The sequence below is a fragment of the Ranitomeya imitator genome, chromosome 8, assembly GCF_032444005.1.
Source record: "Ranitomeya imitator isolate aRanImi1 chromosome 8, aRanImi1.pri, whole genome shotgun sequence".
Lineage (NCBI taxonomy): Eukaryota > Metazoa > Chordata > Amphibia > Anura > Dendrobatidae > Ranitomeya > Ranitomeya imitator.
In genome coordinates this window covers 154,090,260-154,111,200 of record NC_091289.1, presented here as the reverse complement: position 1 = coordinate 154,111,200, position 20,941 = coordinate 154,090,260, and the positions used below count along the sequence as shown (strand labels likewise).

The 20,941-nt window shown below is 42.1% G+C and overlaps 1 protein-coding gene across 2 annotated transcripts in view; it reads right to left on the bottom strand.

The window, feature by feature from the left end:
• Positions 1-20,941, bottom strand: part of FNBP1L (formin binding protein 1 like) — a 155,582-nt gene that overhangs the window by 60,395 nt on the left and 74,246 nt on the right. For both annotated transcript variants that reach the window (XM_069737622.1, XM_069737621.1), the window contains exon 2: positions 12,767-12,882. In XM_069737622.1, the coding sequence (XP_069593723.1) occupies positions 12,767-12,882 (116 nt within the window). The remainder of the gene's footprint in view (positions 1-12,766; positions 12,883-20,941) is intronic.

The following is a 20,941-nucleotide window of genomic DNA, read 5'->3' as shown; positions in this document are numbered from 1 at the left end:
TATGGATTTGCTCTCTCATAGGCTAAGGCAACGTTCACACAGGCGACATTGTTTAGCCCAAACAGGTGGAGTTTTATTGTTTCCATAAAACTTCAAGTGATTCAAAACCAAAAATAGCTTCTTCCCAACACAAAAGGTATCACAGCAAATAAACAATTCAACAGATTACAGTACTTTCTCCCAGATCAAACTTCATAGACATAAGAGGCACAATTCTATGAGTCTTGGGATCCTCTTTAGCCTGAGCTCCAGCAGCTTCAAACACCAAACAGAAGTGTTCAACTCCGGGCTCAGGTTGCACTTACAGGCTGTGGCTTCCACATGGTTCTCTGCAACTTCAAACACACAGACTGAGCAGCTTTCCTAGCTGACCCATGCAGTCTCCATTAGAGAGAGACCCTGGCACTTGTCTCTCTCTGCTACAGTTCGCATTTTGGCTGGACACTCACCAGCAGCACACTTAACTTTGCTCCATCCAGCAGACTGACACACCTAATGACCACAAGTGACTACAGGCCCTGGGTTTCAGTCAAAGCTAGTCAGGTGTATCTAATCAACTAGTGCTAGGATTTAACCAAGTCCTACTTGCCTTTGCTATAATAGATTAACCCCATGCTACCCACTTCATAAATGTGATTAGAGGACTTTAGAACTGACACTTACAGACAGTACAGCAAGGCAATAGGAAATCAGCACACAGTTGAGGTATACAATATTCACTTAAAAAAAAATAAAAAAAAAATTTGACAACCTGTATGAACACCATAATAACCTGTGAGAGTCATGAAGAAAAATCAAAACACTACACAGCATCCTACATTCAAATGATTTTCCATTACGAAATGTATAGAAATGTCCCACCAATTTATCTTTGTAAGGTTTCTAGCTAACTCACTGTAACGGCGATCCATATCCACTGTCAAATCTGTCACCAGAGAATCCCCAACAATTTCATTAAAGAGGTTTTTATGCACTCAACCAAACCCAGAGCTTTCAAAAGAGCGTCTGATCCAGATCTTCAAGAAACAATCCTCCCGACAACCTCCAAAGAGGCGATTTCCTCCTTTACCTTCCTGCTGGACCCAAGAGACACATCCGTCACTGCTGTGCCAATATCATTACTAAGTGATGGGCGCAATGCTGGTAGCGGAGTGCACCTCTATTAAACATTTAAGGCTGAGGAACATTTGTTTTTATTTCATGCCTTATAATACAGTAAATGTATTTTTCTTTTAACAAACTTATACCTGACATCTTGTCAAATGCAATTTGTGTCATATAAGGATATGAATATAAATGGAGAGGTAAAGTAGATGCAGATATCAACTCCTGAATATATCCTCCTTTATAGCATAAACATGTATTTTAATGGTCCCAATGCATCCCAAAAAAACGTCTATTAAAAACCTCCCACCATTTTGAGTATACAGCCCGGAGTATCTCCATGGTAACAACAAATGGCAGGCAAGTATAATACTTACCACTAAAAAATAAATAAATAAATTAAAAAAAAAAAAAACAACCTGCTGGAGTGGCGCTTTACATGCATAGGTGGGCTTCAAGTGAACAAAGGAATTGATGCGGTGTGTAACCAAGAAAGTATAGTGGTGGCAAGCAGACAAGGGGCTGCTGACTTAATGCACAATGTCCCCCATTTGTTTGGACAAGCTGAGCTACAAAGGCAATTGAGAGTCAGCTTTAAGGGTATGTGCACATGTCAGGATTTCTGGCAGAAATTTTCCTGACAAAAACCGGACATTTCTGCCAGAAATCCGCATGCGTTTTTTGCGCATTTTGTATGCGGGTTTTTTTTGCGTTTTTTCCAAATGCATAGAATAGCGGGAAAAACGCACAAAAAAAAAGCCCGCAAAATTAATGAACATGCTGCTTTTTTTTTTTACCGTGATGCATTTTTTTCACGGAAAAAAAACGCATAATGTGCACAAAAATTGCAGAATGCATTCTAAATGATAGGCTGCATAATGTATGCGTTTTTAATGAGTTTTTATAGCGTTTTTATCGCGAAAAAAATGCAAAAAAACCTGAATGTGTGCACATACCCTTAAAAGCAAAAGAATGAAGGATCAAGTCTAACTCATAACTTTAAATGCCCTTCCTCAATCGTTAGGACACAGTTATGAAACCTGCTCTGGCCACCAATACACTTATTATCTAAGGTTTTAGTGATGCATGCTAAGCCTGGAAAAGGCATTTACATGTTCTAAATAACTCCTTCCATCATAGTATGGTTAATAAACCACAGAAAGCCAAAAGGATTAGAGATTATAGACTGCAGGGCTGGAGTGAAGCGGAAAGGCCGGCAGAAGAAGGAGCTCACGGTCACCTCCTACCTCCAAGTCATTTATAAACATTGTTTTCCTTCAGCACATCCTCCACAACCTCATCGAGAAGGAAAACACGAGGCAAAGAAGAGCATATGTGTACTACAGATTCGACACACAGCAGTCCCCGTCCTGATTAACATTCTGTGCTGTTTGTAGTAATCGATATAATAATAGCAGAATACAGAATCTGTAAGCTGCAGCTAGAAAACTTGGAAACTTCATGCTCTGCGTCATATCTGATAAGCTGAAGCGAAATTCAAAGTCACAAAAACATAGCGGATTCTGTTGCGCCAAAAGGTACCAATAAGGGAGCCCCCTTCTCTGCAACAGTCAATGCATAGGCAGGAAAGGGGGCTGAACGAATTAGTCAGCCCCCTATTACCCACAGCACTAACCGCACTGCTCGGTGTTGTGCTCAACACAGAAGACTTGTTGGTAGCCGAGCTGGTGACCAAGGATCAGGCCACCACTTCGTCCTGAACAGTTTTAGCCGCATAACTGACTATATCAAGAAAATTTAACCTTTTTGTTCCAGCCCTTTTAAATGCAGAGTTTTGAGAAGACTACAACTGGACACTGGCAAACAGAGGTCACTGTCCCACCCTCCTCCGCAGAGGAACACTCCAGGGATATTTTCTTTCCATTTCTCCTTTTGGTAGCAATCAGTTGTGTATGTGTTTTGAGTGCAGTATCATTAGTCACCAGTCACCATTTTCTGAAGATTTCAGCAGGGCTCCAGTCCACTGCCGTCACATGGCTGAATTTGTAAAGTGCTGGATCTCAATGTCTTGTGTATGAAGTTGCAGTTACTTTCTTAATGCAAGTCTAAGAGGCTCAGGAGGCTCACTAGCTGTGTTCTGAGTTTTATAGACCTTTACTATTGTCCTTCAGCTCGATCTTGAGCCATGGAGACTTGATGGATGAATGCTCTGTAGGAAGATCGATTTTGAGCAAGCCTAGATAGCCACCAGGGTCATCTCCACCGTTATCTTGATTGTATCAAGCCATCAGGATGCTGGTCGTCTTAGCCTTGTTCAGTCGATTCGTCCGTCCATAATGTCCTTCTCCAGTGAGATGTCCAAAGTAGCCAAGTCGTAGAGTGGTGATCCTTGCTTCGACTGACATGCCTGGCTTGATTTGTCCGTTCTTGATGCCATCCATGGTATTGATAGTATTCTTCTCCAGCACCATTTTTTAAAGGAGTTTATTATTTTTCTGTCTTGTTTCTCTATTTTTCAGGTTTTGCATCCATATATTACTACAGAGAGAAAGAAAAAAAAAAAAAAAAACACTATGAATGAGCCGTGTCTTCGTTGCCAGTGAAATTTCCTTGATATGAAGACGTTCAATGTTGATTTGCCCATAGCTATTCTCTTATTGACTTCTGGTGTCATCGCTGCATCTTGAGTGATCATTGATCAGAGAAGGTTGAAGTTCTTTACAACTTCCAGTTCATTGGCGTCCATCTCAAATGTGTCTCAGTCATACCTGGCAGTAGTCAATATCTGTATTCCTTGTACCGAGTAGGAATCCCATGCTTGAGCTTTCCATCTTGACACTCCATAATAAGTCCTTCATTTCATCTACGCTTCTTGCCATCAATGTTGTATTGTCTGCATATTCAAGATTGTTGATAATTAGTCCAGCAATTTTGATTTCTTCTTTTTCGGCAAGTCCAGCATTGAGAAAAAATTAAAACGTGATCCCTGCTCCACAGAGTAGACACTGATTCGGCAGGTCACAAATGCAATCACCTGACGCTGGAGAGGACTGGAGCACCACTGAAAATGAAGAACGTGGCGACCGGTGAGAATATTACTGAACTCCTTACACATTCACACCCAATTGCTACTAAAGGAAGAAGTGAAAAAACGTAATCGGAGAGCGCCTTTAAATTAAACCGGTCACGTAAACCATGTCCTGCATGAATCAGAGCATGGCTGCACAATTGCAGTCAGGTATAGTTTGAAGAACCGGCTGAGGACCGTCGGAAAAGACTTGACTAGTCCGGTGTCTTCCCTAGCGTTTCCCTAGACTACTTCATGTTCATCAGACGTCTGTGTTTGTTCATGTATGCAAAAAAAAAAAATAAAAGTATCAGCGTTTTGGACCTGGGTTTCTTCAGTACACGGATCACGTATCTGCTTTTCCCAACAGTGTGATTTTTTTTTTATTTTTTTTTTATATGGATAAACTAGTTGGCCCATGCGAAATTTTCGCACATTGGTTGTTGGGGGGTGCAGGCAACTACAGGAAAATCAAGCTGGTGAAATGTAAATGTATTTAATGTGATGATGAACAGAGAGAGGCATGTGTCTCACTGACGAATATTTGAGCCCATGGATCCATTATTTGTCCATTTTGCAAGCCGGCGAGAAAATCTCGCCACACGGATGTCTATAAGCGAGAAAATCGCATCCTCGCACTGCACACGGATGGCATACGGATCACTGTTCAGGGAACATTTCTGCGAGGGGCAGCAGCATTTTTTCCCCTCCACAGCAGCACTGCCATCTATCTGAGGTAGGGAAGTGCAACACAGCCCTATGTATGTGAACGGAGCAGCTCCCTGTACAGCAGTGCCACTTTAACAGCAAAAATGATGGAGAATTGAATCCATAACTGAGCGTATTTACACCATTGTATAATAATTGGGAATATCCCTTTAAAAAAAAAAAAGTTATATCTGCAGATTATTTAACCTTTTTTCCCCCCTAGGGTTGGATTTTTTTTTTCAATTTTTGCAAGGTTGTTTCCACCAATCTCTCCCAACGGGCAACAATGTACAGTCTGAGTTATGTCAACGCTGCAGTTTTTTACTTGGAACCAAAGGTGACTCCAGGTCACCCATAAGCTGCAACCTTAGAAGGAAGATACACTTTCAATGACTGTCCAATAATACGAAAAATCTGATGGTTCAGAACCTATCCGATCCCTTTTAGGCTGCATTCATTCATATCTTCAGTTTTAAAGCTGAAGTCTTAAACAGGTAAAGTTTTACTTTTATTCTACTTCCACATATGTAGCAAATATTTTATACGTACCTGCCTGAAATCAGATGACAAGGAGTTTGGTAAGCTGGAAAGCCCCCAAGGCAAATGTTAGGATTTGTTTCAGCTTTGTGGTATTGTGCTTTGGGGTAGTGTGGGGCCACCTGCAGGTCATTTTTCCTTACTGCAGTTTTATGAAAATTAATGTTTAAAATGTATTTTGTGATCACGTCGTGGATGTGTGGTTTGTTTGGCTATTTTCATGCTGAAGGGGGCAAGTTTACCTTTCAAATGGTGTATCATTTGTGTGTGTGGGTGCAGTATGAACGGAGATACAAAGTAATCACCGAAAAAGAGTGTTTTGAAATAGTATAAGATTAACACATTACACAGCTTCTCCCCTATCTTTTGTAATGTTAAATCACAGACTACATACGGCCTGTTCCCTAATACTATCCGTGTTCTGGCCATAATTACCACGGATCCATAAACTTTCATCCGGAATGTAGGTATGGTATATATTAAAAAAAAAAAAAAAAAAACAACCTCTGCATGATTTTTCCACAAACACATTGTCTGCAAAAAATATGTGACATGTAAACAGCCCCATCTATATACATAATTGTCTAAGGGGTACCTCCGTCTGTCTGTCTTTCTGTCACGGATATTCATTGGTCGTGGCCTCTGTCTATCATGGAAATCCAAGTCGCTGATTGGTCGCCGCAAAACAGCCACGACCAATCAGCGACGGGCACAGTCCGGAAGAAAATGGCCGCTCCTTACTCCCCGCAGTCAGTGGCCGGCGCCAGCTCCCCGCAGTCAGTGTCCCCGGCGCTCCGCTGCTTACTCCCCGCAGTCAGTGTCCCCGGCGCCCTCTCCATACTCCCCTCCGGTCACCGCTAACACAGGGTTAATGCCGGCGGTAACACATTCCGTTACCGCCGCTATTAACCCTGTGTGTCCCCAACCTTTTACTATTGATGCTGCCTATGCGGCATCAATAGTAAAAGAAAGTAATGTTAAAAATAGTACAAAAACAAAACCTGCTATACTCACCCTCCATTGTCCGCTGAGCCACTCGCGCCTGCCGCCATCTTCCTTTCCCAGCGATGCTTTGCGAAATTACCAATAAGATCTAGCGGTCTCATGAGACCGCTAAGTCATATGGGTAATTTCGCAAAGCATCCTGGGAACGCAAGATGGCGGCAGCCGCGCGCCCATCTGCAGAGCGCCGTTGGATCCCAGGAAGCGGAGAGACGGGACGCTGAGGAGCAGCGACCAGAATGGTGAGTATGTTCAACTACAAGGGGCCCTCGGATCGTTAGGTGAGTATGTTTATTTTTTATTTTTTTTAACCTGTGACATACGTGGCTCTGTAATATAGTACGTCACTGGGCAACATCCTACGTGGCTCTGTGCTGTATACTACAAGGCTGTGCAATATACTACGTGGCTCTGTGCTGTATACTACGTGGCTGGACAATATACTACCTCGCTGTGCAATATACTACATGGCTGGGCAATATACTATGTCGCTGTGCAATATACTACGTGGCACTGTGCTGTATACTACGTGGCTGGACAATATACTACGTGGCTCTGTGCTGTATACTACGTGGCTGTGCAATATACTACGTGGACATGCATATTCTAGAACAGGGGTCCCCAACTCCAGTCCTCAAGGCCCACCAACATGTCATGTTTTCAGGATTTCCTTAGTCTTGCCCAGGTAATAATTGCATCACCTGTGCAATGCAAAGGAAATCCTGAAAACATGACCTGTTGGTGGGCCTTGAGGACTGGAGTTGGGGACCCCTGTTCTAGAATACCCGATGCGTTAGAATCGAGCCACCATCTAGTAGATTATAATGGGTTTGGGTTCTAGCAGTGAAAATAGATAGAACATGTATGGAAAAAAAGTCTCACTATTGAAGAGACCAGTCAATGACAGGTTGCCTACAATGGTGAGGAACCCAAAGATTTGTCTCATACACATCACACATGTATGGCATATAATTTGGAAATGCATATCTAGGAAGGGGATACGGTACTCCTTAATTTTGAGGCATGCTGTAATTTGACATTAAAATATAATGTTTTAACAGGAGTCTCATTTCAAAGATTATGTGACATTATCCACAAATTTGTCGCTTTTTATTTATCTAGAGTAAATGCCATAATTCTTCTGAATCCGGACTTGTTGATATTCTGATCAGGCTCCTGTCCTCTCCTGAGATACGAACCCTTCTTTATCTATCTATATAATCGTCTAAGGGTCATTTCCATCTGTATGTCACAGAAATCCCGCGTCGCTGCTCAATCAGATACAGGCACAGTCCGGCCGCGAATTCGCCCTTTTCTACTCCCCTCCAGTCAGTGCCCCCCATACTCCCCTCCAGTCAGCGCTCACGTAGCGTTTTAGCAGTCCGTTAACGCTGCAATTAACCCTGTGTGACCAACTTTTTACTATTGATGCTGCCTATGCAGCATCAATATTAAAAAGATCTAATGTTAAAAATAATAATAATTAAAAAAAATTATATTCTCACCTTACGACGCCTTTCCCGCTCCTCGCGACGCTCCGGTCCCAAGAATGCACTGCGGCAATGACTGGAGATAACGTAGCGGTCTCGCGAGACCGCTACATCACGTGTTATTGCCGCAATGCATTCTTGGGACCGGAGCGTCGCGAGGAGCATCGCTAAATGCCTGGGCTGGATCCGGGGGCCGACGGATGGGGAGTATAACACTTTTTTATTTTAATTTTACTTTTTTTTTTTTACAGGGATATGGTGGCCACATTACTATATAGTACGTGGGCTGTTATATACTGCATGGACTGTGTAAGGCTACGTTAACATTAGCGTTGTGCAGGGCAGCGTCGGGCGCAGCCGCGGCGACGCATGTGTCATGCGCCCCTATATTTAACATGGGGGGCGCATGGACATGCGTTGTCTTGCGTTTTGTGACGCATGCGTCCTTTTGGCGCAACTGTCAGGGCACAGAGGACGCTGCATGATGCAGTTTTTTCTGCGCCAAAAATCATGCAAAAATGAACGCATGCGTCACAAAAAACTGCGTTGTGCATGCGTTTTTGCATGCTTTGCGTCGCCGACGCTGCCCCGCACAATGCTAATGTGAACGTAGCCTTATATACTGCGTGGCCTGTGCCATATACTGCGTGGCCTGTGCCATATACTGCGTGGCCTGTGCCATATACTGCGTGGCCTGTGCCATATACTGCGTGGCCTGTGCCATATACTGCGTGGGCTGTGCCATATACTGCGTGGGCTGTGCCATATACTACGTGGGCTGTGCCATATACTACGTGGGCTGTGCAATATACTACGTGGGCTGTGTTATATACTACGTGGGCTGTGTTATATACTACGTGGGCTGTGCTATATACTACTATACATATTCTAGAATACCCGATGCGTTAGAATCGGGCCACCATCTAGTATTACATATGCATATGTCTTTTTAGCGAACTGGGTGTGATCCTCAAGACGACTCCCACAAAGAGCTGAAGACTACACCCACTTAGATAACAAGACCAAAATTTATATACAAGAAAAAGAGGGGGGCCCTATCTCAGGAATGGAGGAGAGCAGGAACAAGATGTCTAAAGCGCTGTAGAATTAAATTAAAAAAAAAAAAAAAAACAACATTTTCAGGAGATAGTATAAATGCCTATGTAAAATAATTCCATAATTTATGGCAAGTGACAGGTCCTGTTTAACCATGAGCTATTTAGCCAGAAAAGGAAAAACAGCCCTAAAGAGAGAAAAAAAAAATCACATTCATTCAGCAAGAGGATCCATACCATTTCTCAGAACAAAAAAAGTCTGGCTCCAAAAAACAAGTGCAAACAATTAGATTCGGCTGCTATATTTCTTGCACAGGCATTTGCTTGTAGGCAGCTCTATTTTTCTTGTTTTTACTGCGTTGCATAAATAATTCTTACTGCCTTAGAGAAGAATTCAGACATAGAAAAAGGAAGATCATTGCCCTTTTAAGAGTTAAGACCCACATATTATTATTGTAACACACTGAAACTTTTGCAACACTTCTTTAAAGCTAAAATATTATGACAATGAATACACAAGAGGGGTGAAAAGATCAAATCCAGGCTTCCCCACCGCACAAAGATATTCTCTACAGCACAGAGTAAACCGCTGTCACCTTTAATTAAAAAGCTACAGCACTGAAAGGCCGTGCCGCAATCAGCATGCAGATCAGGTAAGCGCCATGATACCGCTAGTTAATACTGCATTGAGGGCCCGACTCTTCATCGTGCGGTAGATTTACTGTAAACTGCTTTTTTTGTTGTTTTTCCCGGCTCTCTAACAAACAGATGTTTAAACAATACTGAAAATATTCCCTATGTAAATTCAAGCATAACGTTCTGTTTCTCTACTGTCATTAGTGAGAGACATATGCTTAGGCGAGTACAAAAGCCAAAAATAAAAACACAAAATTCTAAAGGACAGAAAAACGTACATACCGGTACTTATTCTTAGGATCGGATTTTATTCTTGTGATTAAAAGAAAAGGGTTATTTTACTGCAGAAAACCTCTCACTATTCACAGCCCTCCAGTCGTCCTCTTCTGCCGAAGTATACTCATTTTGGGAAAGCTGGGAGACAAGCTATGGCAAATCTGCCTAGATATTTAAATATGGGTAGTTGGGAGATAGCGGGTGACCTGCATTGCTGGTGCGTATCCGATCAAGTAGTCTGAATCAGGCAAAAGTACTGGTAGCACGGTTTATACTCTATGCGTTTCGAAGTACTCCCAACTAGGGTTGAGCGACCTTTACTTTTATAGGATCGGGTCGGGTTTCACGAAACCCGACTTTTTCAAAAGTCGTGTCGAGTGAAATCGGCCGATCCTATAAAAAAGTCGGGGTCGGGGTCGGCCGAAACTCGAAACCCAATGCAGTGCATTGGGTTTCCATGGTTCCCAGGGTCTGAAGGAGAGGAAACTCTCCTTCAGGCCCTGCGATCCATATTTTAGTGTAAAATAAAGAATTAAAATAAAAAATATCGCAATACTTACCCTCTGACGCGCCCTGGTACTAACCGGGAACCTTCCTCCTTCGAATCAGCCCTTCCAGGACCTTGCGGTGACGTCGCGGTTTGTGACCGGTCGCGCGACCAATCACAAGCCGCGACATCACCGAAAGTCCTGGAAGGGCTGATTCTTAGGAAGGAAGGCTGCCGGAAAGAAGCAGGGCGCGTCCGAGGGTGAGTATATTCCTATTAGGTATATACTCACCCTCGGACGCGCCCTGCTTCTTTCCGACAGCCTTCCTTCCTAAGAATCAGCGCTTGCAGGACCTTCGGTGACGTTGCGGTGACGTCACGGCTTCTGATTGGTCGCGCGAGCGGTCACATGGGCGGACGCGCGACCAATCACAAGCCGCGACGTCACCGCAAGGTCCTGGAAGCGCTGATTCGAAGGAGGAAGGTTCCCGGTTAGTACCAGGGCGCGTCAGAGGGTAAGTATTGCGATATTTTTTATTTTAATTCTTTATTTTACACTTAAATCTGAATTCCGATACCAATTCCCGATATCTTAAACATATCGGGAATCGGTATCGGAATTCCGATTCCAGATTCAAAAGATCGCCGACTTCATGGCCGACCACACACAGGGGTCGGGTTTCATGAAACCCGACCTTGCCAAAAGTCGGCGACTTTTGAAAATTTTCGACCCGTTTCGCTCAACCCTACTCCCAACTTCTTCAGGAGCCACAGATTTCCTGAAGAAGTTTGAATACTGCGAAACGAGAAGAGAATAAATCACACTACCAATACTTTAGCTCGATTTTGATTCCTTTTTCAAACACACACCCGCTATCTCCAAACCACCCGAATTACCACACTGGATATGCCAACCAGTGGATATGCCACAGTTTTTGTACCTCCAAGAACAGTTTAGTAATAACAGCTGAGCTCTGATTGGTTTACTATATCTTACAAAAACATATTTTTAGGCCTTATTTAGCAACGAGGGCACATGTTTGCTGCAGCCAGTGTATATCAACATGATGTCAAGTGTTCCCAGCACATAACTGGCTGCAGCGGTTAGGTGACTGAAGCGGTATGAGATCTGAGGACTCACAGCTCCAGTCACATGACCTCTGTAGTCAATCACCAGCAGACAGGACACGATCGCTTCCGATCCTGATTCAGACCACAGAACATTTTTTTTTCTTTAAGTTATCCCTGCCATTTTCAGCATTTATTATGTAGGACAACCACTTTAAGCATTAAATGAACCATTACACATCAGGAAGTGTATAGTAAAAAGAAATAATGTGTTTACACATTGATCCACCAAGAACTAAAAATGAGACTCAAGCTTTTCAAAGCATAAACCAGTAAATTCAGCCGTACGATTCATTTTCTGATCTATTCCGTCCTCATTTGGTGTCCTCAGACCATCGGACACTATGGATTCACCAAGCAGCCCCCCAGGCATTACATGCTTCTCATGTGACATTCCAGACTACTGAAAACAGGCATTTTTCAGCTTCGTTTCAGCAAATTGAAAGTTGCTTTCTAGAAGGATTGCGAGAGGTGAAGAGGAACAATGTAAGAGGAAAATGTCAGGGTCAATAAGGGTGACGGCAGGAAGAAGCACATTAATACTATAACGGAACATTTCAGGGATGTATACTAAGCTAGTAAAACACTCCCTGACTTTGCGACATTCTTCAAAAATAGAAAGAATGGTTGAGAAAACTACAAATTAAATCCAGCAGACAAGACCATGGGCCCAATATGCAATAATAGACACTCCAAGAATTATAGCATTTAAAGGGAACCTGTCAGCAGGATTGTGCTCAGTAAACTACAGACACTGTCAGGCCGGCACCGTTGTACTGATTACATTGATACCTGGTGATGAAATCCATCTTGAGGTTGTTGTTTAATCTGTATTCGTAGTTTTCAGTTAAAGAGAAAACAGATTTCATCAACCAAGGTATCATTTTAATCAGTATAACGGCGCCAACCTGACAGTGTCTGTAGCTTACTGAAAAAATTCCTCCTGACAGGTTCGCTTTGAGAAGAGCTAGATCTCTATTTACGTTGCTTTTTTATGTTGTTTTCTTTCATTTTAAAATCAATGGAACCCACATGGACCCCAAAACAAATCAATCGGTCACCTCTGCTTCTGTTTGCCTCAGTTAAACATCCATTTAAGACAGGAGTTATTTTTGTCTGTTGCGAAAGACATGCACAATGTACTAACGGAAGTGTGAACATGGCCCATTATATCCTATCACCAGGCTTAATTCAGCCCCAGCACAATCCTCAACACACACAAAAAAAATGGTATTGAAGAGCAGACTTGTAGAATATGTAAAATTTTGTCGATTCTTCCAGGTGGCAAAATGATTCCAGAGAGGAGAGCACTTACCTAAGCAGTTTTGCATAGTTCTGCTCGATTTCTAATCTTTCTTTGACAAATTTTGCATACTTGTCCAGGAAGTCTAATCCCCATTGTGTGTGTTTCTCTAAATTATCGAACTGATCCTGCAACATAAAGAAACAAGCATTAAAGCAAAATGCACATTTCACCTTAACAGCAAAGACACATACAATATTACATCTAATGGATAAACAGAAGCATGTGGAGGTTACATCTCGATCAATATAATTTTTGATATTTCTTGTACATGTTTTATGACAACAATGGTAAGGCAAGTACAACCTTCCACTACACCTTACTACCTGGGAAATAAATAGTAAAAGACTCTTTAAAAGCGAATCGCTCACCAAATTTATGCATTAAACAAATTTCATAGAACGGATGAGACTGGTATAATTACTTTCAAAATTTATGTCTAAATGGTTGCAAGAGCCCAACATTAGAATAAGCATTTTATGAGTGCAACTAAAGCATGAGCAAACATAAGTCCAAGTGTATTCAGTCTCTGCCAGCCCAGCCCGTATGCTGAAGCTTTTACTGAACAGTGTGAGATCTCAGCAGGAAGGAAGACACTGAGGAGGTCAATCAGAAGTTATGATAGTATAGCAACTCACTAGGGAAAAAAATCAATAAACTAAAAACTGCAACTTATAACATCCTAAGTAGACATGCGGGAAATGTTATTCATTAACTATTTTGTGCAACTTGACTCTCTGATTTAAGGGCACAAAAATTACAAAGTTTTAAAATTACAAAATTTTCTATATTTTTGCCACATCTCCATTTTTTCCCCTAAATAAACGCAAGTCATATCAAAGAAATGTTACCGCTAACGTGAAGTACAATGTCACAAAAAAACAATCTCAAAATCAGTGGGATACGCTGAAGTGTTCCAGGGCTATAACCTCAAAGTGACAGTGGTCAGAATTGTAAAAATTGGCTTGGTCATTAAGTACCAAATTGGCTGTCACTAAGGGGTTAAAAATGTATTATACTGCCATTGATTTTTAAAGGTCTAATATTTATTCAAGGGATTTTCTGATTTTAATCCTAAAACGACTTTCCCAGCCTAAAAGTAACAAACATTATAAAACTCCCCCTCTGTAGATCCAGCGATATCTCTCCGCCACTCCCCTAGGCTATGCTAACAGGCTACAGCAATGACGTCAGGAATAAAGCACAAATGACAACTGCAGCCACTCTTTTGCAATTATAAGCAACTTATAATCTAGTCATAATTGTATATGTTTCCTGGCACTATGAGGAACACTAGTGCTCATATGCTATTGGGAAATTTGTCTGGGATCAAAGTGCAGCGCAGACAATATGTTTGCAGTCATCAACATTTATTACACTACGGTAAGATTTTTTTTCATGAAATGGAACATCACTGTCAGTACAGAGGAGCAGATTATCTCTCCTACCACTTATTCCTAGCAGATTGCCCAATATATTACCACCCACATTTACAGACTGATACAATTTCCTGTGCTTTTCAAAAAGAAAATCCCGACATCAATGAGAAATGTCGCTCCTGAACATGCAGAACCATGAAAGCGACATTCCTGACTATACACAGGCTGTAACGCTGATAACAACAAGATAAGTAATGCAATGCATTGGCAAAGTACGTAACCTTATATAAATTTAAGGGAACATCAGATCAGCCACCATTATGCCGTTACATATACCTTCACTAACATGCCCCAAATCATTACATTCTATTTATTCAATTCTGCATGTTGTATACTGATGACCTGTTCAAGAGTCAAGTGGGTGTTCTGGCTGTACAGAAGGGTTATGTTGTGCGGTGTCTACTCCAGGCTTAAAATTTACACGCCCCCCCTGGGAGGTGTAGTCACCAACCAAATCTTACACATGGCACCATTGCCTTATACGCCTTGGGTGTGCACAGCTTCATGACAGTACACCTTGTACAGCGCATCTACAAGGAAAGAAGTGTATATACAAGATTTCCAGGAGTCCAGTGATGACCACAGGGGATGTGGGATACCAAATAATCAAAGGTGAATGGAAAACGTGGACACTAGATTAGGCCAGCTTCAGAGCATCACGTACAAGCTATATAGCAAACAGCCTGCAAGTGCATGTGCACACATCTTTAAGAGGGGTTGTCCACTACTAGGACAACCCCTTCTCGATCTGAGAGTTTGCCCCCGTGAAAATTAAAATACCTATACTCCCCTCCAATGTCGGCGCCGTTCCAGGACTTGCATTCCCAGGACTCGCGTGCGGTTGTTATGATGTCTTCCATCCGCTTTACTACTTACATGTCCCGTAGGAGGGGACAGTGACCCCAGCGCTGATTGGGATCGTGAGCCCTGGGAACAGTATTGTCCGCTGACACATCGGTGAGATTATTCCTAGTCTTTATTATACGGCATTGTGTGTTTTTACTACTCTGGTTAAAGTCCAAAAAGTACTTTTTGAATTAATAATAATAATAATTTTTATTTATATAGCGCCAACATATTCCGCAGCGCTTTACAAATTATAGAGGGGACTTGTACAGACAAAATTGGTAGTAGAGTTGTTATATATATATTTGCTAATAGGATATTTTTTATTAAAGGGAACCTGTCACCAAAAAAAGAAAACCCTAGAAGAAGAAGAAGACCATGGAGAAATCACCAACCACACAACTGAAGAACCGATATCAAATCTTTGTAGAGGATGAAGATGGCACACCTAAGAATGAAGCAATACCAGCAAGCAAAAAAGAAAAGGGCACACAGCAACAAGTGACAGCAAAAAGTACAGCCAAGAAGCAACGAAGAGTGGTGGTGGTGGGAGACTCACTACTGAGAGGCACCGAAGCAGCCATCTGCAGACCGGACATAACTGCAAGAGAAGTATGCTGCCTTCCAGGTGCGATGATCAAGGATGTGACCGATAGGATACCAAAGCTCTTCAGCTCCAAGGACGTCCACCCATTTCTTCTGATACATGTTGGCACCAATGACACGGCAAGGAAGGACCTACCGACAATCTGCAAGGACTTTGAAGAGTTGGGGAAGAAAGTAAAGGAACTGGATGCACAGGTAGTTTTTTCTTCTATCCTTCCAGTAGACGGGCATGGCACCAGGAGATGGAACAGGATCCTTGATGCAAACAACTGGCTAAGACGATGGTGCAGACAACAAGGATTTGGATTCCTGGACCACGGTGTGAATTACTGGTATGATGGACTCCTCGCCAGAGACGGACTACACCTCAACAAACCTGGGAAACACACATTCGCCAGAAGACTCGCTACACTCATCAGGAGGGCGTTAAACTAGAAGAAGAGGGGACGGGAAGAAAAACATTAGACTCGAACAAAGACGACCCAGGAAAACATACTCAGAAGGGAGGTAAGAACATTTCTAAAACAATCCACAGTGAGGAGATTGGAACAAAACAAAATCCTCTAAACTGCATGCTCGCAAACGCCAGAAGCCTGACAAACAAGATGGAAGAACTAGAAGCAGAAATATCTACAGGTAACTTTGACATAGTGGGAATAACCGAGACATGGTTAGATGAAAGCTATGACTGGGCAGTTAACTTACAGGGTTACAGTCTGTTTAGAAAGGATCGTAAAAATCGGAGAGGAGGAGGGGTTTGTCTCTATGTAAAGTCTTGTCTAAAGTCCACTTTAAGGGAGGATATTAGCGAAGGGAATGAGGATGTCGAGTCCATATGGGTTGAAATTCATGGAGGGAAAAATGGTAACAAAATTCTCATTGGGGTCTGTTACAAACCCCCAAATATAACAGAAACCATGGAAAGTCTACTTCTAAAGCAGATAGATGAAGCTGCAACCCATAATGAGGTCCTGGTTATGGGGGACTTTAACTACCCGGATATTAACTGGGAAACAGAAACCTGTGAAACCCATAAAGGCAACAGGTTTCTGCTAATAACCAAGAAAAATTATCTTTCACAATTGGTGCAGAATCCAACCAGAGGAGCAGCACTTTTAGACCTAATACTATCTAATAGACCTGACAGAATAACAAATCTGCAGGTGGTCGGGCATCTAGGAAATAGCGACCACAATATTGTACAGTTTCACCTGTCTTTCACTAGGGGGACTTGTCAGGGAGTCACAAAAACACTGAACTTTAGGAAGGCAAAGTTTGAACAGCTTAGAGATGCCCTTAATCTGGTAGACTGGGACAATATCCTCAGAAATGAAAATACAGATAATAAATGGGAAATGTTTAAGAACATCCTAAATAGGCAGTGTAAAGCGGTTTATACCTTGTGGGAATAAAAGGACTAGAAATAGGAAAAACCCAATGTGGCTAAACAAAGAAGTAAGACAGGCAATTAACAGTAAAAAGAAAGCATTTGCACTACTAAAGCAGGATGGCACCATTGAAGCTCTAAAAAACTATAGGGAGAAAAATACTTTATCTAAAAAACTAATTAAAGCTGCCAAAAAGGAAACAGAGAAGCACATTGCTAAGGAGAGTAAAACTAATCCCAAACTGTTCTTCAACTATATCAATAGTAAAAGAATAAAAACTGAAAATGTAGGCCCCTTAAAAAATAGTGAGGAAAGAATGGTTGTAGATGACGAGGAAAAAGCTAACATATTAAACACCTTCTTCTCCACGGTATTCACGGTGGAAAATGAAATGCTAGGTGAAATCCCAAGAAACAATGAAAACCCTATATTAAGGGTCACCAATCTAACCCAAGAAGAGGTGCGAAACCGGCTAAATAAGATTAAAATAGATAAATCTCCGGGTCCGGATGGCATACACCCACGAGTACTAAGAGAACTAAGTAATGTAATAGATAAACCATTATTTCTTATTTTTAGGGACTCTATAGCGACAGGGTCTGTTCCGCAGGACTGGCGCATAGCAAATGTGGTGCCAATATTCAAAAAGGGCTCTAAAAGTGAACCTGGAAATTATAGGCCAGTAAGTCTAACCTCTATTGTTGGTAAAATATTTGAAGGGTTTCTGAGGGATGTTATTCTGGATTATCTCAATGAGAATAACTGTTTAACTCCATATCAGCATGGGTTTATGAGAAATCGCTCCTGTCAAACCAATCTAATCAGTTTTTATGAAGAGGTAAGCTATAGACTGGACCACGGTGAGTCATTGGACGTGGTATATCTCGATTTTTCCAAAGCGTTTGATACCGTGCCGCACAAGAGGTTGGTACACAAAATGAGAATGCTTGGTCTGGGGGAAAATGTGTGTAAATGGGTTAGTAACTGGCTTAGTGATAGAAAGCAGAGGGTGGTTATAAATGGTATAGTCTCTAACTGGGTCGCTGTGACCAGTGGGGTACCGCAGGGGTCAGTATTGGGACCTGTTCTCTTCAACATATTCATTAATGATCTGGTAGAAGGTTTACACAGTAAAATATCGATATTTGCAGATGATACAAAACTATGTAAAGCAGTTAATACAAGAGAAGATAGTATTCTGCTACAGATGGATCTGGATAAGTTGGAAACTTGGGCTGAAAGGTGGCAGATGAGGTTTAACAATGATAAATGTAAGGTTATACACATAGGAAGAGGGAATCAATATCACCATTACACACTGAACGGGAAACCACTGGGTAAATCTGACAGGGAGAAGGACTTGGGGATCCTAGTTAATGATAAACTTACCTGGAGCAGCCAGTGCCAGGCAGCAGCTGCCAAGGCAAACAGGATCATGGGGTGCATTAAAAGAGGTCTGGATACACATGATGAGAGCATTATACTGCCTCTGTACAAATCCCTAGTTAGACCGCACATGGAGTACTGTGTCCAGTTTTGGGCACCGGTGCTCAGGAAGGATATAATGGAACTAGAGAGAGTACAAAGGAGGGCAACAAAATTAATAAAGGGGATGGGAGAACTACAATACCCAGATAGATTAGCGAAATTAGGATTATTTAGTCTAGAAAAAAGACGACTGAGGGGCGATCTAATAACCATGTATAAGTATATAAGGGGACAATACAAATATCTCGCTGAGGATCTGTTTATACCAAGGAAGGTGACGGGCACAAGGGGGCATTCTTTGCGTCTGGAGGAGAGAAGGTTTTTCCACCAACATAGAAGAGGATTCTTTACTGTTAGGGCAGTGAGAATCTGGAATTGCTTGCCTGAGGAGGTGGTGATGGCGAACTCAGTCGAGGGGTTCAAGAGAGGCCTGGATGTCTTCCTGGAGCAGAACAATATTGTATCATACAATTAGGTTCTGTAGAAGGACGTAGATCTGGGGATTTATTATGATGGAATATAGGCTGAACTGGATGGACAAATGTCTTTTTTCGGCCTTACTAACTATGTTACTATGTTACTATGTATTAACCTACAGGTTAATAGCGTTATGCTGCCTGGCACCTGCACTTAGCCCAACACTGCGGGTAGAAAATGATCTTCATTCCCCCCTGGCAGTGTTCCAGTTTCTTACAAGGGATCAGTGTCGAAATGGGTCCAGTCACCGCTCAGAGAATATAGAACGGCAGAAGTAACCGTATTCTCAGAGCGGTGGCTGAACCTGCACCAGCCCTGTGACTGAACACGCGCCTGCCCTGTGACTGAACCCGCGCCTCCTGCCCCAACTGACACTGGCTCTAAATTGGGGTCTCCGTGACTGAAACGGGAACGCTGCTGGAAAGAATAGATTTTCTTCTCGCAGAAATAGGCTAAGTGAAGGCGCAGATCAACCCCATATCTGCAAGTTAACAGCATTTTTTTTCCGGCCACAGGTTAATTTAAGTTACAAAACTGAACATGTGCACAGCCATGTTACTTTTATATTGCACTGCATGGTGCACACTCTTTGCAGCGTTTTTTAAGGTCGGCTTCATGTAGAACCCACCTTAAAAAGAAGTCATGTGCACATACACTTAGCGCTACACACCCACCATGCATAGGAGACCGGCCACTCCTGACAGTCTGCAAAGTTGGCTGGTAACTTAGGAAACCAGCAGTAAATAGTAAAATTAAAAACAACTCTTCAAGTCTTGGAGAATGGAGAAGAGTTTTAATAAACAGTAAATTGCAAAGTTGCTTGTTTTCACAATTTTTTACCTATTGAAGAATTTAAGGCAAATACTTAAGTTTGAATACGTCAATCTGATATTTAAAAATAAAAAATAAAAAACTTTGCATCTGTGTCTTTGTTGCACTCAACATATTCCTATTCCTCAGACAAAACACATTTACCCCCGACACATAACTGAACTGATGAAGAACGCTATCAATTTGTCCCTGCAAAGTCAAACTGGCTAAGCAAACAAAATGGATATTGATTCCCGATCAAATTCCACAAGGAAGCGATGCGTCATTTATGACACCTGGAGACTTGTGCAAATGTGGTTACTGATCGGCCTCATAAAAACCAAGAAGTTGAACTAGTGAACTTTGGTTCATTAATGCATTTCGTTCTACGAGGAAGTGAGGCTACCCTACAAGGTTTCCAATGTCAACATTTGACTTTCAGAGCAGCTTGTGTGTCGGACCTTTCCGCTCTGTACACGGGCGGAGGTTAACCATCGCCCATTTAAGAAAGGTTAAAGCAGCCGCTTTTCCTGTTCATTTCCTGCAAGGACTACAAAGAAGGCCATCACCATTTAATCTGAAGAGATTAATTGCTAAGAAACCACAGTTGATCAACAGTAGTGATGAGCGAGTAGAGTATACTCGTTGCTCGGGTGGTCTCCGAGTATTTGTAAGTGTTCGGAGATTTACCGGTGGTTTTTGTCACCTCAGCTGAATGAATTACAGCTACTACACAGGCTGAGTACATGTGGAGGTTGCCTGGTTGCTAGGGAATCCCCACATGCGTTCAGCCTGTCTAGCAGCCGTAAATCATTCAGCTGAGGTGACAAAAACGAAGTCACCGAGCACTTACAAATACTCGGAGACCACCCAAGCGTGCTGGGGAAAACCAGAGTAATGAGTACACTCGCTCATCACTAGTCAACAGTCATGATATTTCATCATCCTGACAAAAAAAAACAACTACGGTAAATCTTCTTCAGTCCGAATGTTTGCGTGACAAACGCCATCATACCTGATAAGTGCAATTATCGGCCTGTGTTGTCTCGTTCGCTCTATAATTGTTGCGTCCCATCAAATATTGAAAAGCAGCTTACGAACGGTAAAGAGTATTTTTCTCTTTATAAGTAATC